Source organism: Ranitomeya imitator, chromosome 8 (genome assembly GCF_032444005.1).
Source record: "Ranitomeya imitator isolate aRanImi1 chromosome 8, aRanImi1.pri, whole genome shotgun sequence".
NCBI lineage: Eukaryota > Metazoa > Chordata > Amphibia > Anura > Dendrobatidae > Ranitomeya > Ranitomeya imitator.
Window position 1 is genome coordinate 16,456,786 of NC_091289.1, and position 16,980 is coordinate 16,473,765.

The 16,980-nt window shown below is 51.1% G+C and overlaps 1 protein-coding gene across 8 annotated transcripts in view; it reads right to left on the reverse strand.

Annotated features, from left to right (window-relative positions):
- The window catches only part of BRPF1 (bromodomain and PHD finger containing 1), a 34,289-nt gene extending 17,565 nt beyond the window's left edge, over nucleotides 1–16,724 (reverse strand). For 3 of the 8 annotated variants that reach the window (XR_011314970.1, XR_011314969.1, XR_011314968.1), the window contains exons 1-4: nucleotides 16,409–16,723; nucleotides 11,795–12,397; nucleotides 3,833–4,792; nucleotides 930–1,086 (exon numbers count right to left, since the gene is read on the reverse strand). Coding sequence is in view for 5 of the 8 variants with exons in the window: in XM_069736422.1 (XP_069592523.1) it covers nucleotides 930–1,086; nucleotides 3,833–4,792; nucleotides 11,795–12,387 (1,710 nt within the window). In the remaining 3 variants the exon portion in view is untranslated. Of the gene's footprint in view, nucleotides 1–929; nucleotides 1,087–3,832; nucleotides 4,793–11,794; nucleotides 12,398–16,408 lie in introns of all 8 variants that reach the window. The other 5 variants (XM_069736420.1, XM_069736419.1, XM_069736422.1 and 2 more) reach the window with 4 other exon arrangements.
- Nucleotides 16,725–16,980: the final 256 nt, after the last annotated feature.

The following is a 16,980-nucleotide window of genomic DNA, read 5'->3' on the forward strand; positions in this document are numbered from 1 at the left end:
AATGCCAGGGCCACTGAATGGAGAGAGCTGTGCATTTGTGGCCACCTCTCCGCTGACGTTTATTCAAATATCCGGTTGATACGCCATAAGTGTACAAGATGGGAACACCCCTTTAAAATCTATGACAAGCGTGGCTGCCATAACCCCGGTTCCTCCAGAGAGGCAGCCATTAGAGTTTATTATATGCATGGGCCATAATACTTGGGATGAGCCTTTCCCCCTAAAATTAAAAAAAAAAAAAAATATCCCAGTAAATAAACATTTTTTAGTAGCCATCTATTTGACTGGCGTTATATCTGCCCCTGGGGTTCTCACTCAGTTTCCCCAGGTGTGGAGCCGTGATACCAGTAGTTCCCTGGGGTCCCCCGACTGGCTGCGAGAGTCCTCATTGGATCGCCGCAGAAAACAAAACGCCAGCGTATATTTTTTTCCGCTATATATTTTTCAGAAATTGAATAACTACTTTTACTTTTTCAGAAAACTAGGAAATCCAAGTGACACTCAGCTTTCTTGGGAACAGATATAGCCAGCGAGCAGCTAGATCTAATACGCAACAATCCAACAGAAGAGGACGACTCCATGACTTATACTTACTGGTGATTTTATTGGCAAGTTAAAAAAATAAATAAATATAAAAATGTAATTAAAATTGCCCCTGCAGGTGCTACAACATGAGCAGGAAAATAAAAGGGAGAATTTGCAACTTTAAACTTGGAAATGACAAAAAAAAAAAACCACAAAACAAAACAGACTTTGGTCACTGCGAGCCCGGAAAGCGGCTGCCTACCAGACACTGCTGCAGAAGGACAACGGGGGGCGTTAAGACACAATTACAATCAGTCGCTCTACACGTCCCTTGCGGGGTCCCGCTTTTCTGATTCCGGTCAACTGCTGCAAATTGTAATAAAAACCCCACACTGCTTTCTGACCTGTTCACAGTTCCTTTGTGACTGTAAGTGCGTCTGTAAGCGGCGTAACAAGGGCACACCGTTGCGGGATTGTCGCTTTAATGTCCAGTAGCTGTGCAGCCTCTGCATGAACTGGCTCTTCCTCTGGATGGTCAGGCAATTCGTGATCTTACTGAGTCTGTAGGGGAAAAACATGCGGAGATGTTAGAGATCGAGCAGGAACCAAAGATCCATCAGTAGGCGGGTGAAGGACTACAAGAACCAGACACATTGACACAAACCCACGGTACAATCTCAGAGCCGTTCTACAGATGTGGTCTCTATTGGACGCAGAAAACAGACGCCCCCGATTCAGTGTGACCAGATCCCATGGCGGCTGCATATACCCTGTTCACACCATAACTCTGTAAACTTTTTACCCACCGTTCCCGAGCAATGAGCTCTGCTCTTATTGAAGCAAATAAGAGCAGAGCCTTGTGAGATGATCTCTGGTGGTGCCGGACCCCCACGTCTGATGTACAGTGTACAGAGCCCTGCCAGACTATCTATGGTGGTCCCGGACCCCCACGGTCCGATGTATAGTGTATGGAGACCAGCCAACTGATATATGGTGGTGCCAGGCCCCCATGGTCCAATATTGATAGACTCTGTTTAGCTCTTTGATTAGTCCCGGGCAGGCCATGTTCCAATCCATCCACTCAGGCCCTCCATGAACTCGTCGGGGACATTGTACAAGGAGGCAGCCATTATATACAGGCGGACAAATCACATGTCGTGACAGCCGTTTGGCTCCAAGCAAAATCTGTCAGAGCCGTTCGCTCCTTACTATGTCGCTTAGCCAGTTTGCAGGGAGATATATTTCACCGTAGAGACACTGCACTTTATCAGATATAATAAAATATACCTTTTAGTAGTCAATTAAGAAGAAAAGACATATGTGAACAATACATAAATAGAACCACCACCAAAAAATGCAGAAGTAACAGCAAAAACTATACACACCTGGGGGACAGCGCCTCGGCCTATTCCATCACTGTCATATCTTTGCCATGCCGTGGAGGTCGGCACCCATCAGCGCAAATGGCCTGTCGGGCACCCCCGCTCAATGATGGCTGACCCTTCTGGCCCTATTCGGCCCTGATGGGTCAAACTGCTAGATGATACACTCCAAAATAATAGATTAAGCGCCAGGTGCATCCATATACATTAATTAATTCTATATACTGTATAAATGCTGGAACAAAAAGAAAATACAGAAACAATGATGTCTTCAATTAGGCAGAATGTTAGAAGGTTTTTTATCATCTCACTATTACCATAACCCTCAACACTTTCCCCCGTTCTTTAAAAGGTTCATCAGGAGTGATACAGAAATGTGCACATTATCGGAAGGATACGGACCTCGTGCGCTCAGGACCTTATTACACCAGCCATACAAATCACATCGTTTTGCGATAAATAACGACAACTAGCAGATAAGTAATTTAGTATTTTTTTCATACCAAATTACCATTTCTGCATTACTCCTGATGAACCTTTTAAAGAAAGAGGAAATACGTTGAGTGTTATTATAGCAATTTAGTGTTATGATAAAAAAAAAAGCTTCTAACATTAATTACTCTTGAAAAAAATACCTTAATTTGTGTTGGATGTGAATTATTTGTCAGTGCCAATTTGCTTTGTCCTGGCCAGACAGATTCTGGCTGAATGAACACGTCATTGCTTCTGTATTTTCCTTTTGTTCCAGCATTTATAAAGTATATAGAATTAATTGATGTATATGGATGCACTTGGCACTTTACCTATTCTTTTGCAGCGTTTGACCATTGTGGTCTTGGTCACGCCCATCAGGGCCGAATAGGGCCAGAATGGTCAGCCATCGCTGAGCGGGGTGTCTGATGGCTCCATTTGCTATGTTGTAGGGTGCCAACCCCAGCGGCAAGGCAGGTATATGACAGTGATAGAATAGGGCGAGGAACTGCCCTCCAGGTGTGGATAGTTTTTGCCATTGTTCGACAGGGCTGTGGAGTCGGTAAGCCAAACCTCCGACTCCACCAAAACGGGCTCCGACTCCACAGCATTTTATGGGGGTGGCTCTATTTATGTATTGTTCACATATGTGCTTTCTTTTTAATTCACTATTAAAAGTTATATTGTATTATATCAGATAAAGTAGAGTCTCTACGGTGAAATAGGTGTCTAAAATAATTTTTTTTTTGCAGGGAGATGCACATGTAAAGCCATGTAGCTGCTCTTTCTAAAAGAATAATTTATTTATTTTTATTATCATAAAAGAAAAAAAAATATTAATGAAGGCTTTATAAATAAATGATGCAGGTGGCAAAGAGGACCCGCCGCAGAGCGAGAAATGTCACTGCACAATCCATGAATAATGAAAAACAGTTTTCCGGAAGTATAGAGAAAAGACGCCTGGCAGTAAATAGTTAAATGACATTTTCAGTAATGGTCGTTACGACAAATCACTACAGCGAGCCATTACTGTAGTAAAGCTGCATTTCTGGAGTTAGATTGCTATGGAAACAGACCGGTTATTTGGAGTAAATTAAACAGGAGGGAGAAAAAAAAAAAGACGAAAAAGAAAAAGACGAAAAAGAAAGACGAAAAACATAGACAAAAAGAAAGACGAAAAAAAGGAAAGAGGAAAAAAAGAAGGAAAAAAAAATAAAAAAAAAATAATAAAATTCTAGATTCAAACATTGCATACACTGGATGAAGAACGAAAACTAATCTGGAAATCCATAATTAACGGTGTTCCCCCATCATAGTACATGACGGTTGGTGGGACCCTGCACTGCGGGTGTCGGGGGAACGCTGCTGTGCAGGAGAAAAGCCAAAGGGACATGGATTACAGAAATTACACCTGACTGGCAAACGCCAAGTTTAGCTTGTAATAACTCATTTACCTGTGTGGGGGAATGCAAGGAACGGAGACAACCGGGGCCGCAGCTCTTTTTTCAGCAAGGATTTTCCGAGCTTTTTTCATTTTAATCCTTGATTTGGCTTTTGCCTTTTTCACTTTTTCTGAACTCCAAACTTTCCCCTCTTCTTCTTCCTCATCGTCTTCCTCCTCCCCTTCACTATGGGAGAGAGCAGGAAGCTTACAGACGGAGCCGGGGGGTGTGTGGATATCGCAGTAGGCCGTTTTGCGTACGCTGAAGGATGTGCCGTTGGCCCCTGTTTCCCGCACAGGTTCCATCTTCATGTAGAGTCCAGCCTGCTGCGCACACGTAACATGAAAGGCCGTGTAACAGTTCGCCTTGTGACACTGTATACAGGCTCCCGAGCCACGCTGTTTGCAGATATAGCACGTTAGCTTCCAGCGGGCCGGTGGGATATGTTCAATGCTGTCTATTGGTTCAAGGAAGACCGTGTTTGCAAAACAAACCTCAGGGATCCAGAGGGCGCAGACCACATGGGCCCAGCGACTGTCATCTGTCTGCTTAAATGCACCTCCCTTGTTGGGGCACAGCGCACAATCCACGGCTCTGGATGGCGACTGGAGACACCTCCTGCAAAGCCACTGTCCCTCCGGGATGTAAGGCACCCCATAGCACTCCTGGTGCACCGCCAAGTTACACATGTCACAAAATAATATCACATTGCTGTTCTGACATTCCCCATCATTGCAGATGCAGCACACGGCGTCCTCGTCTATTAACGCGTTTGGGTCTCCTTTGTTATGGCTCTCAAAATAAGACTCCTTTTCCAGTCGGTCCATTAGGTACTCAAAGATCTCCTGTGGGATGAAGTTGACTCCTTCGGCCTTTCGACGTTCGTTCATGATATCGAGCCAGATGTAATCTTCTTCGTCCATGTCGTACTCCACTTCCTCATCCAGCTCCTCTGCAGACTTCTCGATGTACCTTAAAAAGGCGATAACAAAAATAAATTGCTAAAAATCAAAAGATCAGGTGTTCGCCAACCAGGATAAAAACTACAGCAAAATATAAATGCACTAAAAGACTTACAATATAGTTATTGCACATTAAAAACAGGATTTTTGGTTGCTTACCGTAAAATCTGTTTCTTGAAGCCTCCATTGGGGGACACAGGAACCATGGGTGTATGCTGCTGCCACTAGGAGGCTGACACTATGCAAATAAAAAAGTTAGCTCCTCCTCTGCAGTGTACACCCCACCGACTGGCATTAAACTCTTCAGTTAGTGAGAAAGCAGTAGGAGAAAGAACAAGGTTGAAAAACCATAACCACAAACTTGAGAACTGTAAACGTGAGAACAGTCAGAGAACATATAACAAAAACATTGGGAGGGTGCTGTGTCCCCCAATGGAGGCTTCAAGAAACAGATTTTACGGTAAGCAACCAAAAATCCTGTTTTCTTTATCGCCTCTCATTGGGGGACACAGGAACCATGGGACGTCCCAAAGCAGTCCCAAGGGCGGGAAAACAGACTTCCATCAGGTCAGAGGACTCACCACTGCCGCCTGCAGGATCCTTCTGCCTAGGCTGGCGTCCGCCGATGCGTAGGTATGGACCTTGTAAAATTTGGCGAACGTGTGGATGGAAGACCAAGTTGCCGCTTTGCAAAGCTGTAGGGCGGAAGCCCTGTGGTGCACCGCCCAGGAGGCGCCGACTGCCCGGGTAGAGTGAGCCTTAATCCCAGGTGGGGGCACTCTGTTCTTGACCCGGTAAGCCTCCAAAATTGCCGTTCTGATCCAGCGAGCAATAGTCGCTTTAGAAGCCGGCTGGCCTCTGCGCGTGCCATCAGGAATGACGAAAAATGAATCCGTCTTCCGGAAAGAGGATGTTCTATCCAGATAAATCCTCACTGCCCTGACTAGGTCCAGCTTGTTCAACGATCGCTCCAGAGGATGAGTCGGAGCTGGACAAAAGGAAGGTAGAACGATGTCCTCGTTGAGGTGGAAGGTGGAAACCACCTTAGGAAGAAAAGAAGGTGGAGGTCGGAAGACCACCTTGTCCTGGTGAATGACCAAAAACGGAGGGCGGCAAGACAGTGCCGCCAGCTCGGAAACGCGGCGAATGGACGTGATGGCCACAAGAAAGGCCACCTTCCAAGATAAAACTGATAGAGGAATCTCCCTAAGAGGTTCAAAGGGAGAAACCTTCAAAACGTCCAGTACCAGGTTTAGGTCCCATGCCTCCACAGGGGCCCTGTACGGCGGGACGGCGTGGGCTACCCCCTGAAAGAAGGTCTTAATCTGTGGCCGAGAGGCCAAGGTCTTCTGAAAGAGGATGGAAAGCGCAGAGACCTGACCCTTCAGGGAACTAAGAGCCAGGCCCGAATCCAGTCCTGCCTGAAGGAAGGCCAAAAGAGAAGGCAGGGAAAAAACCATAGGCGGCACGCGGTTGGACTCGCACCAACGGAAGTAGGCCTTCCAGGTGCGGTAGTAGATCCTGGAAGACGAAGGCTTCCGAGCCTGAATCATGGTGTGAATGACCCGGTCCGAAAGGCCGGACGCTCTTAGAACCGCGGTCTCAACAGCCACGCCGTTAAACTGAGCGACCGAGAATTCGGGTGGCAGATCGGACCCTGGGACAGCAGATCGGGCCTGTCTGGAAGGCACCAGGGAGCGTCCGCGAGAAGGTTGACGAGCTCCGCGAACCAAGCTCTCCTGGGCCAATCCGGGGCGATCAGGATGACCGGCACCCCTTCCGCTTTGATCTTCTTCAACAGTTTGGGAAGTAATGGAAGGGGTGGGAACAGATAGGGCAGCTCGAACTGTGACCAAGGAATGGCCAGAGCATCGACGCCCACTGCGAGAGGATCGCGTGACCTGGAGACGAATTGTGGAACCTTCCTGTTGATCCGAGACGCCGTGAGATCCACATCCGGAGTTCCCCATCGAAGACAAATCTGATGGAAGACCTCCGGATGCAGGGACCATTCCCCTGCCGCGAGACCCTCGCGGCTGAGGAAGTCGGCGGCCCAGTTTTCTACGCCGGGGATATGCACCGCGGATATCACCGGAACCGTTGCCTCTGCCCAAAGGAGGATCTTGGACACCTCGGCAAGGGCCAAGGAGCTCCGAGTCCCCCCCTGATGGTTGACATATGCCACAGCCGTGGCATTGTCCGTCTGGATCCGGACTGGAAGGCCCCTGAGAATCCTTTCCCAATGGCGGAGGGACAGAAAGATGGCCCGAATTTCGAGGACGTTGATCGGCAGCGCGGACTCCTGCAGCGACCAACGGCCCTGAACCGTCAGGTGGCGAAAAACCGCACCCCAGCTGATCAGGCTGGCATCCGTTGTCACCACCTGCCAGTGAACCGGAAGGAAGGACCTGCCCTGGGAGATGAGAGGAGACGTCAGCCACCAGTTGAGAGACCGCTTGACCCGAAAGGAGAGTCTGATCGGCCGATCCAGGGAGAAGACCGACCTGTCCCACTGAGACAGAATGGCTTGCTGAAGGGGTCGAGAATGGAATTGGGCGAAGGGAATCGCTTCCAAGGTAGCTACCATCCTCCCCAGAACCTTCATGGCCGATCGGAGGGAGGGAGGCCGAGGACCCTGGAGCAAGAGAATGTCCCGACAAAGGGTGGATCTCTTGTCCTTGGGAAGGAAGACTCTGGACTGACGAGTGTCGAAGAGCATGCCCAGAAAGATGATGCGCTGAGAAGGAATAAGGCAGGACTTCTTCCGGTTGACCAGCCATCCGAAACGGGATAAGGTGTCGAGAACAATGGACAAGCTTTCGTGGGCCTGAGCGAAGGACGGAGCCTTGATGAGGATGTCGTCGAGGTATGGAAACAGAACCAAACCTCTGACTCTCAAAATGGCCATCAGCGCCGCCATGATTTTCGTGAACACCCTTGGCGCGGTTGCGAGACCGAACGGCAGGGCGACGAACTGAAAATGATCTTGTTGCACTGCGAAGCGCAGGAAACGGTGATGTCCGGGAAATATTGGAACATGTAGGTAGGCGTCCTGGATATCTATAGAGCATAGAAATTCCTGAGCCTCCATGGAAGCAATTACTGAACGAAGGGATTCCATCCTGAAGTGTCTCAGGCGAACCCTCCTGTTCAACAATTTGAGGTCCAGAATGGGACGAACCTTGCCGTCTTTTTTCGGTACCACAAAGAGGTTCGAGTAGAAACCCGTGTACCGTTCCTTTTCTGGGACGGGAACGATTACCCCGGATTTGAGCAGAGAAGCGATGGCTGCGAAGAAGCCCGGAACCAGAGCGGGATCTTTTGGAGGACGGGATTGGAAGAAACGATCCCTGGGTCGGGAGGCGAACTCTATTTTGTATCCCGAGGATACAACTTCCCTGACCCATGCATCCTCTACTGCGGAAATCCAGACGTCCCTGAAACGGAGAAGACGGCCCCCCAACTTGGGAGTTGGGCTGGAGTCTTGCCAAGAGTCATGCGGAGGTGGATCTTCCAGTCCTGGGCCTGGACGATCTACCCTGGGAAAAGCGAGGACGCCAGGACGGAGTGGGCCTGAAGGACACCGCCTTCCTCTCTTGACGTGCCTGTGGCCTCTGTTGCTGCTGGGAAAAGGAGTTCGACGCAGCGAAACGCCGAAAAGGCCGAAAGGAGCGAAACTGCCGTCTAGGAGGAGGGCGACGAGGTTTAGCCTGGGGGAGAAGAGAACTTGTACCCCCGGTGGCGTCCTTAATGATTTGGTCCAGCTGGGAACCAAAGAGACGAGAGCCCTGGAAGGGCAGACTAGTGAGGGACTTTTTGGAGGACAAGTCCGCCTGCCAGGCCTTGAGCCAAACGGTCCGGCGGATGGCAACGGCATTGCTGGAAGCCTGAGCCGCACACGACGCGACATCCAGGGAGGCGGAAACCAGGTATTCACCAGCGTGGGAAATCTGGTTGGCAAGTTCCGCCAATTGCGCGGGAGGTGCCCCGTCAAGGATACCTCGCCGTAGATCCTTGGCCCATTTTGAGATGGATTTTGAAGCCCAGGTGGAAGCAAAGGCTGGGCATAGCGCTGCTGAAGCCGCTTCAAAGGCAGATTTCGCGAAGGATTCTATAACTCTGTCGTTAGAATCCTTCAGAGATGCTCCGCCGGACAGTGGAAGCACCGTGTTGGTGGACAGCCTGGAAACAGGGGGATCCACCGAGGGAGAGACCGTCCAATTGGCGGTAAGTTCTGGTGAAAACGGATATAACACCCCCAAGCGTTTTCCCCTCTGAAAACGTCTGGTTGGATTCTCTCTCTCTCTGGCCAGGATTTCCTCGAATTCAGGATGAGGAGCGAAAAATTTTGAAGGTGGTTTGGCCCGTCTAAACGAAACCGCCTGATCTGCGGGTTCCGTAGCGGGATCCTGAATGCCACAGGTTTGGTTTATAGCCCGAATGAGGTTCTGGACCGTCTCACTCATGGTGGCGATCTGGTTAGGATCCAGCTCCGAAATATCCTCTGAGGGCGCATCAGATAATGCCTCGCCTGACTCAGGGGAGGAGGATCGGTGGGACACCAACCGCGGGGGAGGGCCGTGCGGCGAGATGGAACGCGAAGAGGACTCAGACCGACGTTCCTGTCTGGACCTTTTGTAGCTTAGCAAGGAGGTCTCGGGCGGCGGTTTCTGCGACCCGCTGGCCACGGCAGGGGTCTGCAGGGGTAACCGATCCAGCGCGGACACCAGGGTTTGAGATACCCGTGTTAAATCGGCCACCGATTGGGACAGAGAGGCGGCCCAGCCTGGGATGGGGGGATCACTCTCGGGCGGAACAGCCGGAGGATCCTGGGCGGTGGGAACAATTGGGTTGCTGCAGGACTGACACAGCGGGGAGGACTGACCTGAGGGAAGTTTGCTGTTACAGGACGAACATGCAAAGTACGTTACTAAGGTAGAAGATGAAGAAGTAGGGGGACGAGAGCGGCCCCCTTTAGAAGACATTTTGAGAGATCCCTGAAGATGCCAGTGGGTTAGGGGACAGTGGGGCAGAGAAGGGTGTCAGTCTGCAGTGCAGCTACTCACGGACCCGGTCCTGGAAGATGTCCCACTTGTCCTCGGCGGAGGACTTCCCTGAGGTGCTGATTCTGCGATGCTGAGTCACAGAAGATGCGAGTGAAGGAGCGTGGCGCGCTGTGTGAGGCACTGCGAGGGCTGAGAGAAGCGGTGCACACCGGCCGAGAGATCCACGAGGAAGGGGGTGGAGCCAGACGCAGAGGCGCCGGTGGGCAGGGCGCAGAATGTCGGGCGGGAAAAAACCCGCCTGCAGGAAGGCGGAAATGGAGAGGCCGACAAACCGGAAGTAGGCCCCGGCCGAAGCCGGGGCCTAAATTAGGCACCGGCGGCCGAGAAAAGAAGCCGCGGCGCCGAAATAGCGCACCGGAACGATGCGGCGAGAGGAAGGCTGAGCCGCAGGCGCCGCGGCCAGCTAGGCTGCGCCGCTGAAGGGCGCCGCAGAAAAACACCCTCCAGAGCGATGCGCCGCAGGGGAAAGCGGCACGAGCGCCTGCAGAGCTGCGCCGCAGAAGGGGCCGCAGATAACAACCCCCTGCGGCGCCAGAACAATGCGCCGCAGCGAGAAGCGGCGCGACCGCCTGCAGGGCTGCTGAGGATGTGTCCCCTCCGGTCTAGGGATCCGGCCACAGGGGATAAGAGCGCGGTGGCCTAAAAGGGGCCCCGTGAGACAGAAGGCCCCTGTCAGAAAGGGAGAAAGAATACCGGCCGTCACTGGAAGATACAGTCAATGACCGGGTAAGAAAACGACAGGGAGCCTCTAACAAGAACCCCCCTAACAAAGATCTGGGATGGGAAGGGAGAATACTCACCTAAAAACATCCCACGCCGGTACTAACCTTAAAAGGGGGTGAGACGTCCAGGGGCTAATGGACGTCCTCGTCTCCGCCGACCGACAGGCTCTGGTGGGCGAGTGGGTGGGGGACGGAACCAGGACCGGACTTCTGAGCACGCTTCTGTGCTAGGATCTTGGTCCTGGAAAGGGATCTATGAGGATACGGGGTGGCAGTACACGCCGTACTCATAGTCCGTTTTTTGGGACTACAGGTGTGACTGCTCACCCTGTTTCCCGGAGGGAAACCTGTAAAGGAAACGACGCACATTGAGGTAGATAAGGGTCTAATGAAAGACCCGTGTCCACCTCCTACTGACACTAAGCTAAACTGAAGAGTTTAATGCCAGTCGGTGGGGTGTACACTGCAGAGGAGGAGCTAACTTTTTTATTTGCATAGTGTCAGCCTCCTAGTGGCAGCAGCATACACCCATGGTTCCTGTGTCCCCCAATGAGAGGCGATAAAGAAATACATTTTAATATTAGTAGGATGCAACGAGGATCTTAAAATATTTAGATGAGCCAATGAACCTGCAAGAGTAAAATCTGTACACAAGAGTTGAGAAATGATCCAAAAAAAATGGCAGCGCAAGCAAAACTAGTGCAGTTATGGAAATGGTTGCATCAATTCCTTCAACTTCCATAGACTAGAGTAAGAAACCACTAAACACATGGAGCCACCAGTCCATTCAACCTCTGCACAGATGTAGCAGTCACCTCACATGGTGGATCAAGGGTTGAGAAAATCCTATGGAAATGCCACAGATGTCATTGGTGGGAAACCCTCATTAAAGAGTAGTAGCCATCAATGACCGTTATTGTCTATCTAACGGAGCGGTCATAACTTGTGGATCAGTGAGGGCCCCCCAACTCCTACCAATCCCAAGAACAGGGCTCTAATGCCCCCTTAGAATGAGGCGGTGGACGTGCATGATCCATACTGCTCCATTCATCCTCTATGGACCTGCTGAACATCGTCGAGTACAGTGCAGGCCCATAGAGAAGAAATGAAGTAGTGGCGAGAATGTACGGTAATATCTTAGCGAAACAATGCTTAGAAATTAATGAAGAAACCAAGACATCAACTTAAAGTCTTGGGAATAATGAAGGTTTTGCTGCAGCTTACCTGTAATAAGAGGAAGGACGAGCAGGAGCATCTGGCGTCTCCTGTTCCAGTTCCCGGTAGACGACCTCAGGAAGTTTTGGGGTGGTACCCGTGGACGAGCTGTGGTGATGATTGAAGTCCTTTCTTTTGTCCTTATTCTTATGCTTTCCAGATTTCGGAGTTGCTGTTGGAGTCTCGTTGTTTTCCTTATTGCTTCCATTCTCTGGCGCCTCCTCTGGAACATCATCATCTTCTGAAACCACATCCAGATTGTCCATGATACTTATCCGATGCACCCGTCCATGGAGCTCCACTTCAACCAGCCGCTGGGCCTGCGCGTACGTCATCACCTCTCGGTTGGGCGACTGGGACAGTTCGGAGTGAGTAGGTGACTGCTTGTTGGCAGAGCGAGGCTGCCGGCCTTTCTTTTTGGATCTTCTGATGGGGGTCTGCTGTTGGAGTGGTGGGTTGTCATGGTCGTAATGGTACAGGTGGTACTCAATGCCACTGTAGCTTTTATAGATCCTTCTGCAGGTTTCCACTGGACATTCATAAGGAGGCTTAGTGGCCCTCAAGTTGTGGCAAAATGTCTTGACATCGAAGTCCATACCCATTATGTTACATCTGCAATGAAAAATAGAACAAGATAAATGCATTAATGTCTGATAGGCGAGGGTCTCAGAGGCGAAGGGGTCACCCTGCAGAAACAAGCAAGAAAATGCGCTCTGCCATCTGCGCAACGTCCATAGAAGTTACTGAGGAATACAAGCACTCGCACAGATAACCCTAACTTTTGCATTGCTCCCCTGGAGGCGGCAGCTATCTTAGCAAGTGACCCCCAGTTTTCATATAGGTGGGACCAATAAATAGCGGAGTTAACATTGGCATCAGACAACACCTGCATGAGCGAGCAGATAGTGGTGTAAGGGCTCCTACTTTCTATGTGTGCACACTCATGCTGGAGGACTTCTTCCCTTGTAGTATTTTTCTTGATCGGTGGGGATCTCAGGACATGGACGCCCATTGATCTAACGTAGGCACCCTGTGTCTCATCTGGGACATGTATGGCATCATAGGCAGGATATGCCATAATATCCAAGAGATGCAAATCCTGAAGACATCTTGACAAGGGAGCCCAGTTACACGTTCATGTGAACGGAGGGACGGTGCATCTCTCCTTTCATTTTATAAGGACGCTACAAAATTTGCCAAACAAGGACACTCGGTAATTTTCGGAGCTCCCAAAATAAGAATTAGGGAGCAATCAAACGGTCATATTGCTCATCCAAGGATCGCATCACAATCCTCGGACTGGCCATCGGCTCTCTTGACCTCAGCGGTCACACTCAGGTCAGGAAAGCAGACAGTCCGAGGAGGACTGTGATCTTTGCGCGAGTAATACGGCCATCTGCACCTTTAGGCTGTGTGCACACGTTGCGGTTTTTGCTGCGGATCCGCAGCGGTTTTGACGCTGCGGATCCGCAGCAGTTTTCCATGCGGTGTACAGTACCATGTAAGCCTATGGAAAACAAAAACCGCTGTGCACACGCTGCGGAAAAAGCCGCGCGGAAACGCTGCGGAAAAAAAGAAGTAGCATGTCACTTCTTTCTGCGGATTCCGCAGCGGTTTTCAACATGCACCAATAGGAAAGTGCAGTTGAAAACCCGCAGAGGAATCCGCAGAAGAAACCGCATGAAAATCCACAGTGAAAACCGCAGTGATTTTGCACTGCGGTTTCTCCAAATCCGCTGCAGAAAAATCCGCGGCAAAATCCACAACGTGTGCACATGGCCTTAGAGACAGCAACATGTGCAGGTACCGCTCTATATCACAGACAGATGAGGGTCCTAGTGATGGAGCCCACTCCTATTAGACATTTATATAGACCACTGTCACTAGCAAATGCAAATTCAATACTTGGTAACATCTCCAGACCCAAAATATTGGAGCAATAGGTCACAAAGGACCAAAAGGGCATGTTCACAGGTTGCGCGATCCCCCCCCCCCCCCAATTTGTTGAGGGGAAAAAAGCAGCATTTGACAGTACCAGTCAAGTGAATGTGATTTCGGAAATCTCACGTTGTTTAGTTTTTCCTTGCAGATTTGAAGCGGTCATCGTCTGATGATGGAAAAAAAGTTCTTCAGGGTTTTAAAATTTAAATTAGTGCTTAAAGCGCAGTAGGAAAAAAGAGCTTTTAAGCACTGTGCGTAGTGTGCTGTCCACCAGCAGTGGCCGGTTTCCAAGGAAATGAACTGCAAACAAAAGTGTTACTATCTAAAGAAGAGCTAAAATGTGAATAATTGGTAAACTGCTTGTATCAAATATCCATTTATGAGAATAACCCTTTAATGTCGGGACCCACTGTGGTCTATGTCAGTGCACAGGGTCATCCTTCAACCGTAGGGTCCCTCACCCCACCTGCATGGTCATAGGTGTTAGCCCCAACAAACATTACCACACATCAGGACACAATATATATATATATATATATTTGCAATACAACTCATTGCAACACCCACACTAATGACTGTCCTTTACTCACCCACCCCAGGTCCAGCGCTAGTACCCGTCTGTCACCTTGCTGCAGCCAATCACTGAGTTCAGCCCTTGTAGATGGCACAAGATACTGAGCTCAGTACCTGACAACAGCGATGACGTGACGCCAAGTAATGGAGATCGGGAGCAGCAACGGAACCTGGTAAGGGTGAGGAAAGCTTTATTTTTTTTTCATGTTGGGGAGGTGAAAGCTTTGTGAAAGTGGATGACTCCTTTCTCTTTCAGTCCTGCGGCAATGACGTCACGTCCACTAGTCACGTAACCACTGCAGCCAATCGCAGACCCCCCAGAGCGAGGTCACCCAGTTTTGTGACCGATGCATCCAATCACAGACACCCCCCAGAGAGGGAGGTCACCCGGTCATGTGACCGATGCATCCAATCACAGACCCCCGGAGAGGGAAGTCACCCCTTCACGTGACCACTGCATCCAATCACAGACCCCCGGAGAGGGAAGTCACCCCTTCACGTGACCACTGCATCCAATCACAGACCCTCCGGAGAGGGAAGCCACCCGTTCACATGACCACTGCATCCAATCACAGACCCCCGAAGAGGGAAGTCACCCCTTCACGTGACCACTACATCCAATCAAAGACCCCGGGAGAAGGAAGTCACCGGTTCACACGACCACTGCATCCAATCACAGACTCCCAAAGAGGGAAGCCACCCGTTCACATGACCACTGCAGCCAATCGCAGACCCCCAAAGAGGGAAGTCACCCCTTCACGTGGCCACTGCATCCAATCACAGACCCCCGGAGAGGGAAGTCACCCCTTCACGTGACCACTGCATCCAATCACAGACCCCGGAGAGGGAAGTCACCCGTTCACGTGACCACTGCATCTGATCACAGACCCCCGGACAGGGAAGTCACCCCTTCACATGACCACTGCATCCGATCACAGACCCCCGGAGAGGGAAGTCACCAGTTCACGTGACCACTGCATCCAATCATAGACCCCCGGAGAGGGAAGTCACCCGTTCACGTGGCCACTGAATCCAATCACAGACCCCCGGAGAGGGAAGTCACCCGTTCACACGACCACTGCATCCAATCACAGACTCCCAAAGAGGGAAGCCACCCGTTCACGTGGCCACTGCATCCAATCACAGACCCCCGGAGAGGGAAGTCACCCCTTCACGTGACCACTGCATCCAATCACAGACCCCCAAAGAGGGAAGTCACCCCTTCACGTGGCCACTGCATCCAATCACAGACCCCCGGAGAGGGAAGTCACCCCTTCACGTGACCACTGCATCCAATCATAGACCCCGGAGAGGGAAGTCACCCGTTCACGTGACCACTGCATCCGATCACAGACCCCCGGAGAGGGAAGTCACCCCTTCACGTGACCACTGCATCCGATCACAGACCCCCGGAGAGGGAAGTCACCCGTTCACGTGACCACTGAATCCAATCACAGACCCCCCGTAGAGGGAAGTCACCCGTTCACGTGACCACTGCATCCAATCACAGACCCCCGGAGAGGGAAGCCACCCGTTCACATGACCACTGCATCCAATCACAGACCCCCGCAGAGGGAAGCCACCCGTTCACGTGACCGCTGCATCCAATCACAGACCCCCGGAGAGGGAAGCCACCCGTTCACGTGACCGCTGCATCCAATCACAGACCCCCGGAGAGGGAAGCCACCCGTTCACGTGACCGCTGCATCCAATCACAGACCCCCGGAGAGGGAAGTCACCAGTTCACGTGACCACTGCATCCAATCACAGACCCCCGTAGAGGGAAGTCACCCGTTCACGTGACCGCTGCATCCAATCACAGACCCCCGGAGAGGGAAGTCACCCGTTCACGTGACCACTGCATGCAATCACAGACCCCCGTAGAGGGAAGCCACCCGTTCACGTGACCACTGCAGCCAATCACAGACCCCTGTAGAGAGAGGTCACATGTCAATAGCTAAACATCACCAGTAAGGTCAGTGATTGGCTGCAGTGGTCACACGACTGATGGATGTTATGTGATTTGATTTCATAACATTTTACTACAATCCCTTTAATTAAAGGTAAAATCTCTACACGGCCGTGGGGGGAAGGGCTACAGACACTTACCCAGCTGTGTGTCATCGCCAGTCACTGCAGAAGGCTACACCGGGGCTGCCGGGAGGCTCCGGTGCCAGGAACGGACGACTAGGCCCCGAGTCTGGGCTCTCGGTTGTGGGGTGTGGCCGCTCCGGCGGATAGACTCCTCAGGCACCACCAGGTCTATCCGGGGCCGCCTACACGATGTCCTGAGCAGTCAGGGGCCGGTACCGAGCCCGGGACGCTCCTTCCGAGCCGCGGGAAACAATGGAGTCTCCTCAGGGAGCAGCGGCCCTGCCCGTGTAAACTCAGCCCCTCACAGCGCCACTCGCGGCAGATTCGTCTCCTCCCCCTGTATTATAAATTGCCCCCGAAAAAAAATCTGTATCTGTTAGAAAACATCGATTCTCCTCCAGGAATTTTTTTTTTTACCAAGGAATTTTGATTATTCTTTTCAGAAAGAATAATATTTTACGTGACGAATCTGCCGTCGTTAATGACCACGTGATGCCGCATCCTGGCGTGGAAACGGGGTGACACTAGGGACGGCGGAGGGACGACGGGAGAGCGGAGAAAAAATGGCGGCACAGTCGGGATGAGCC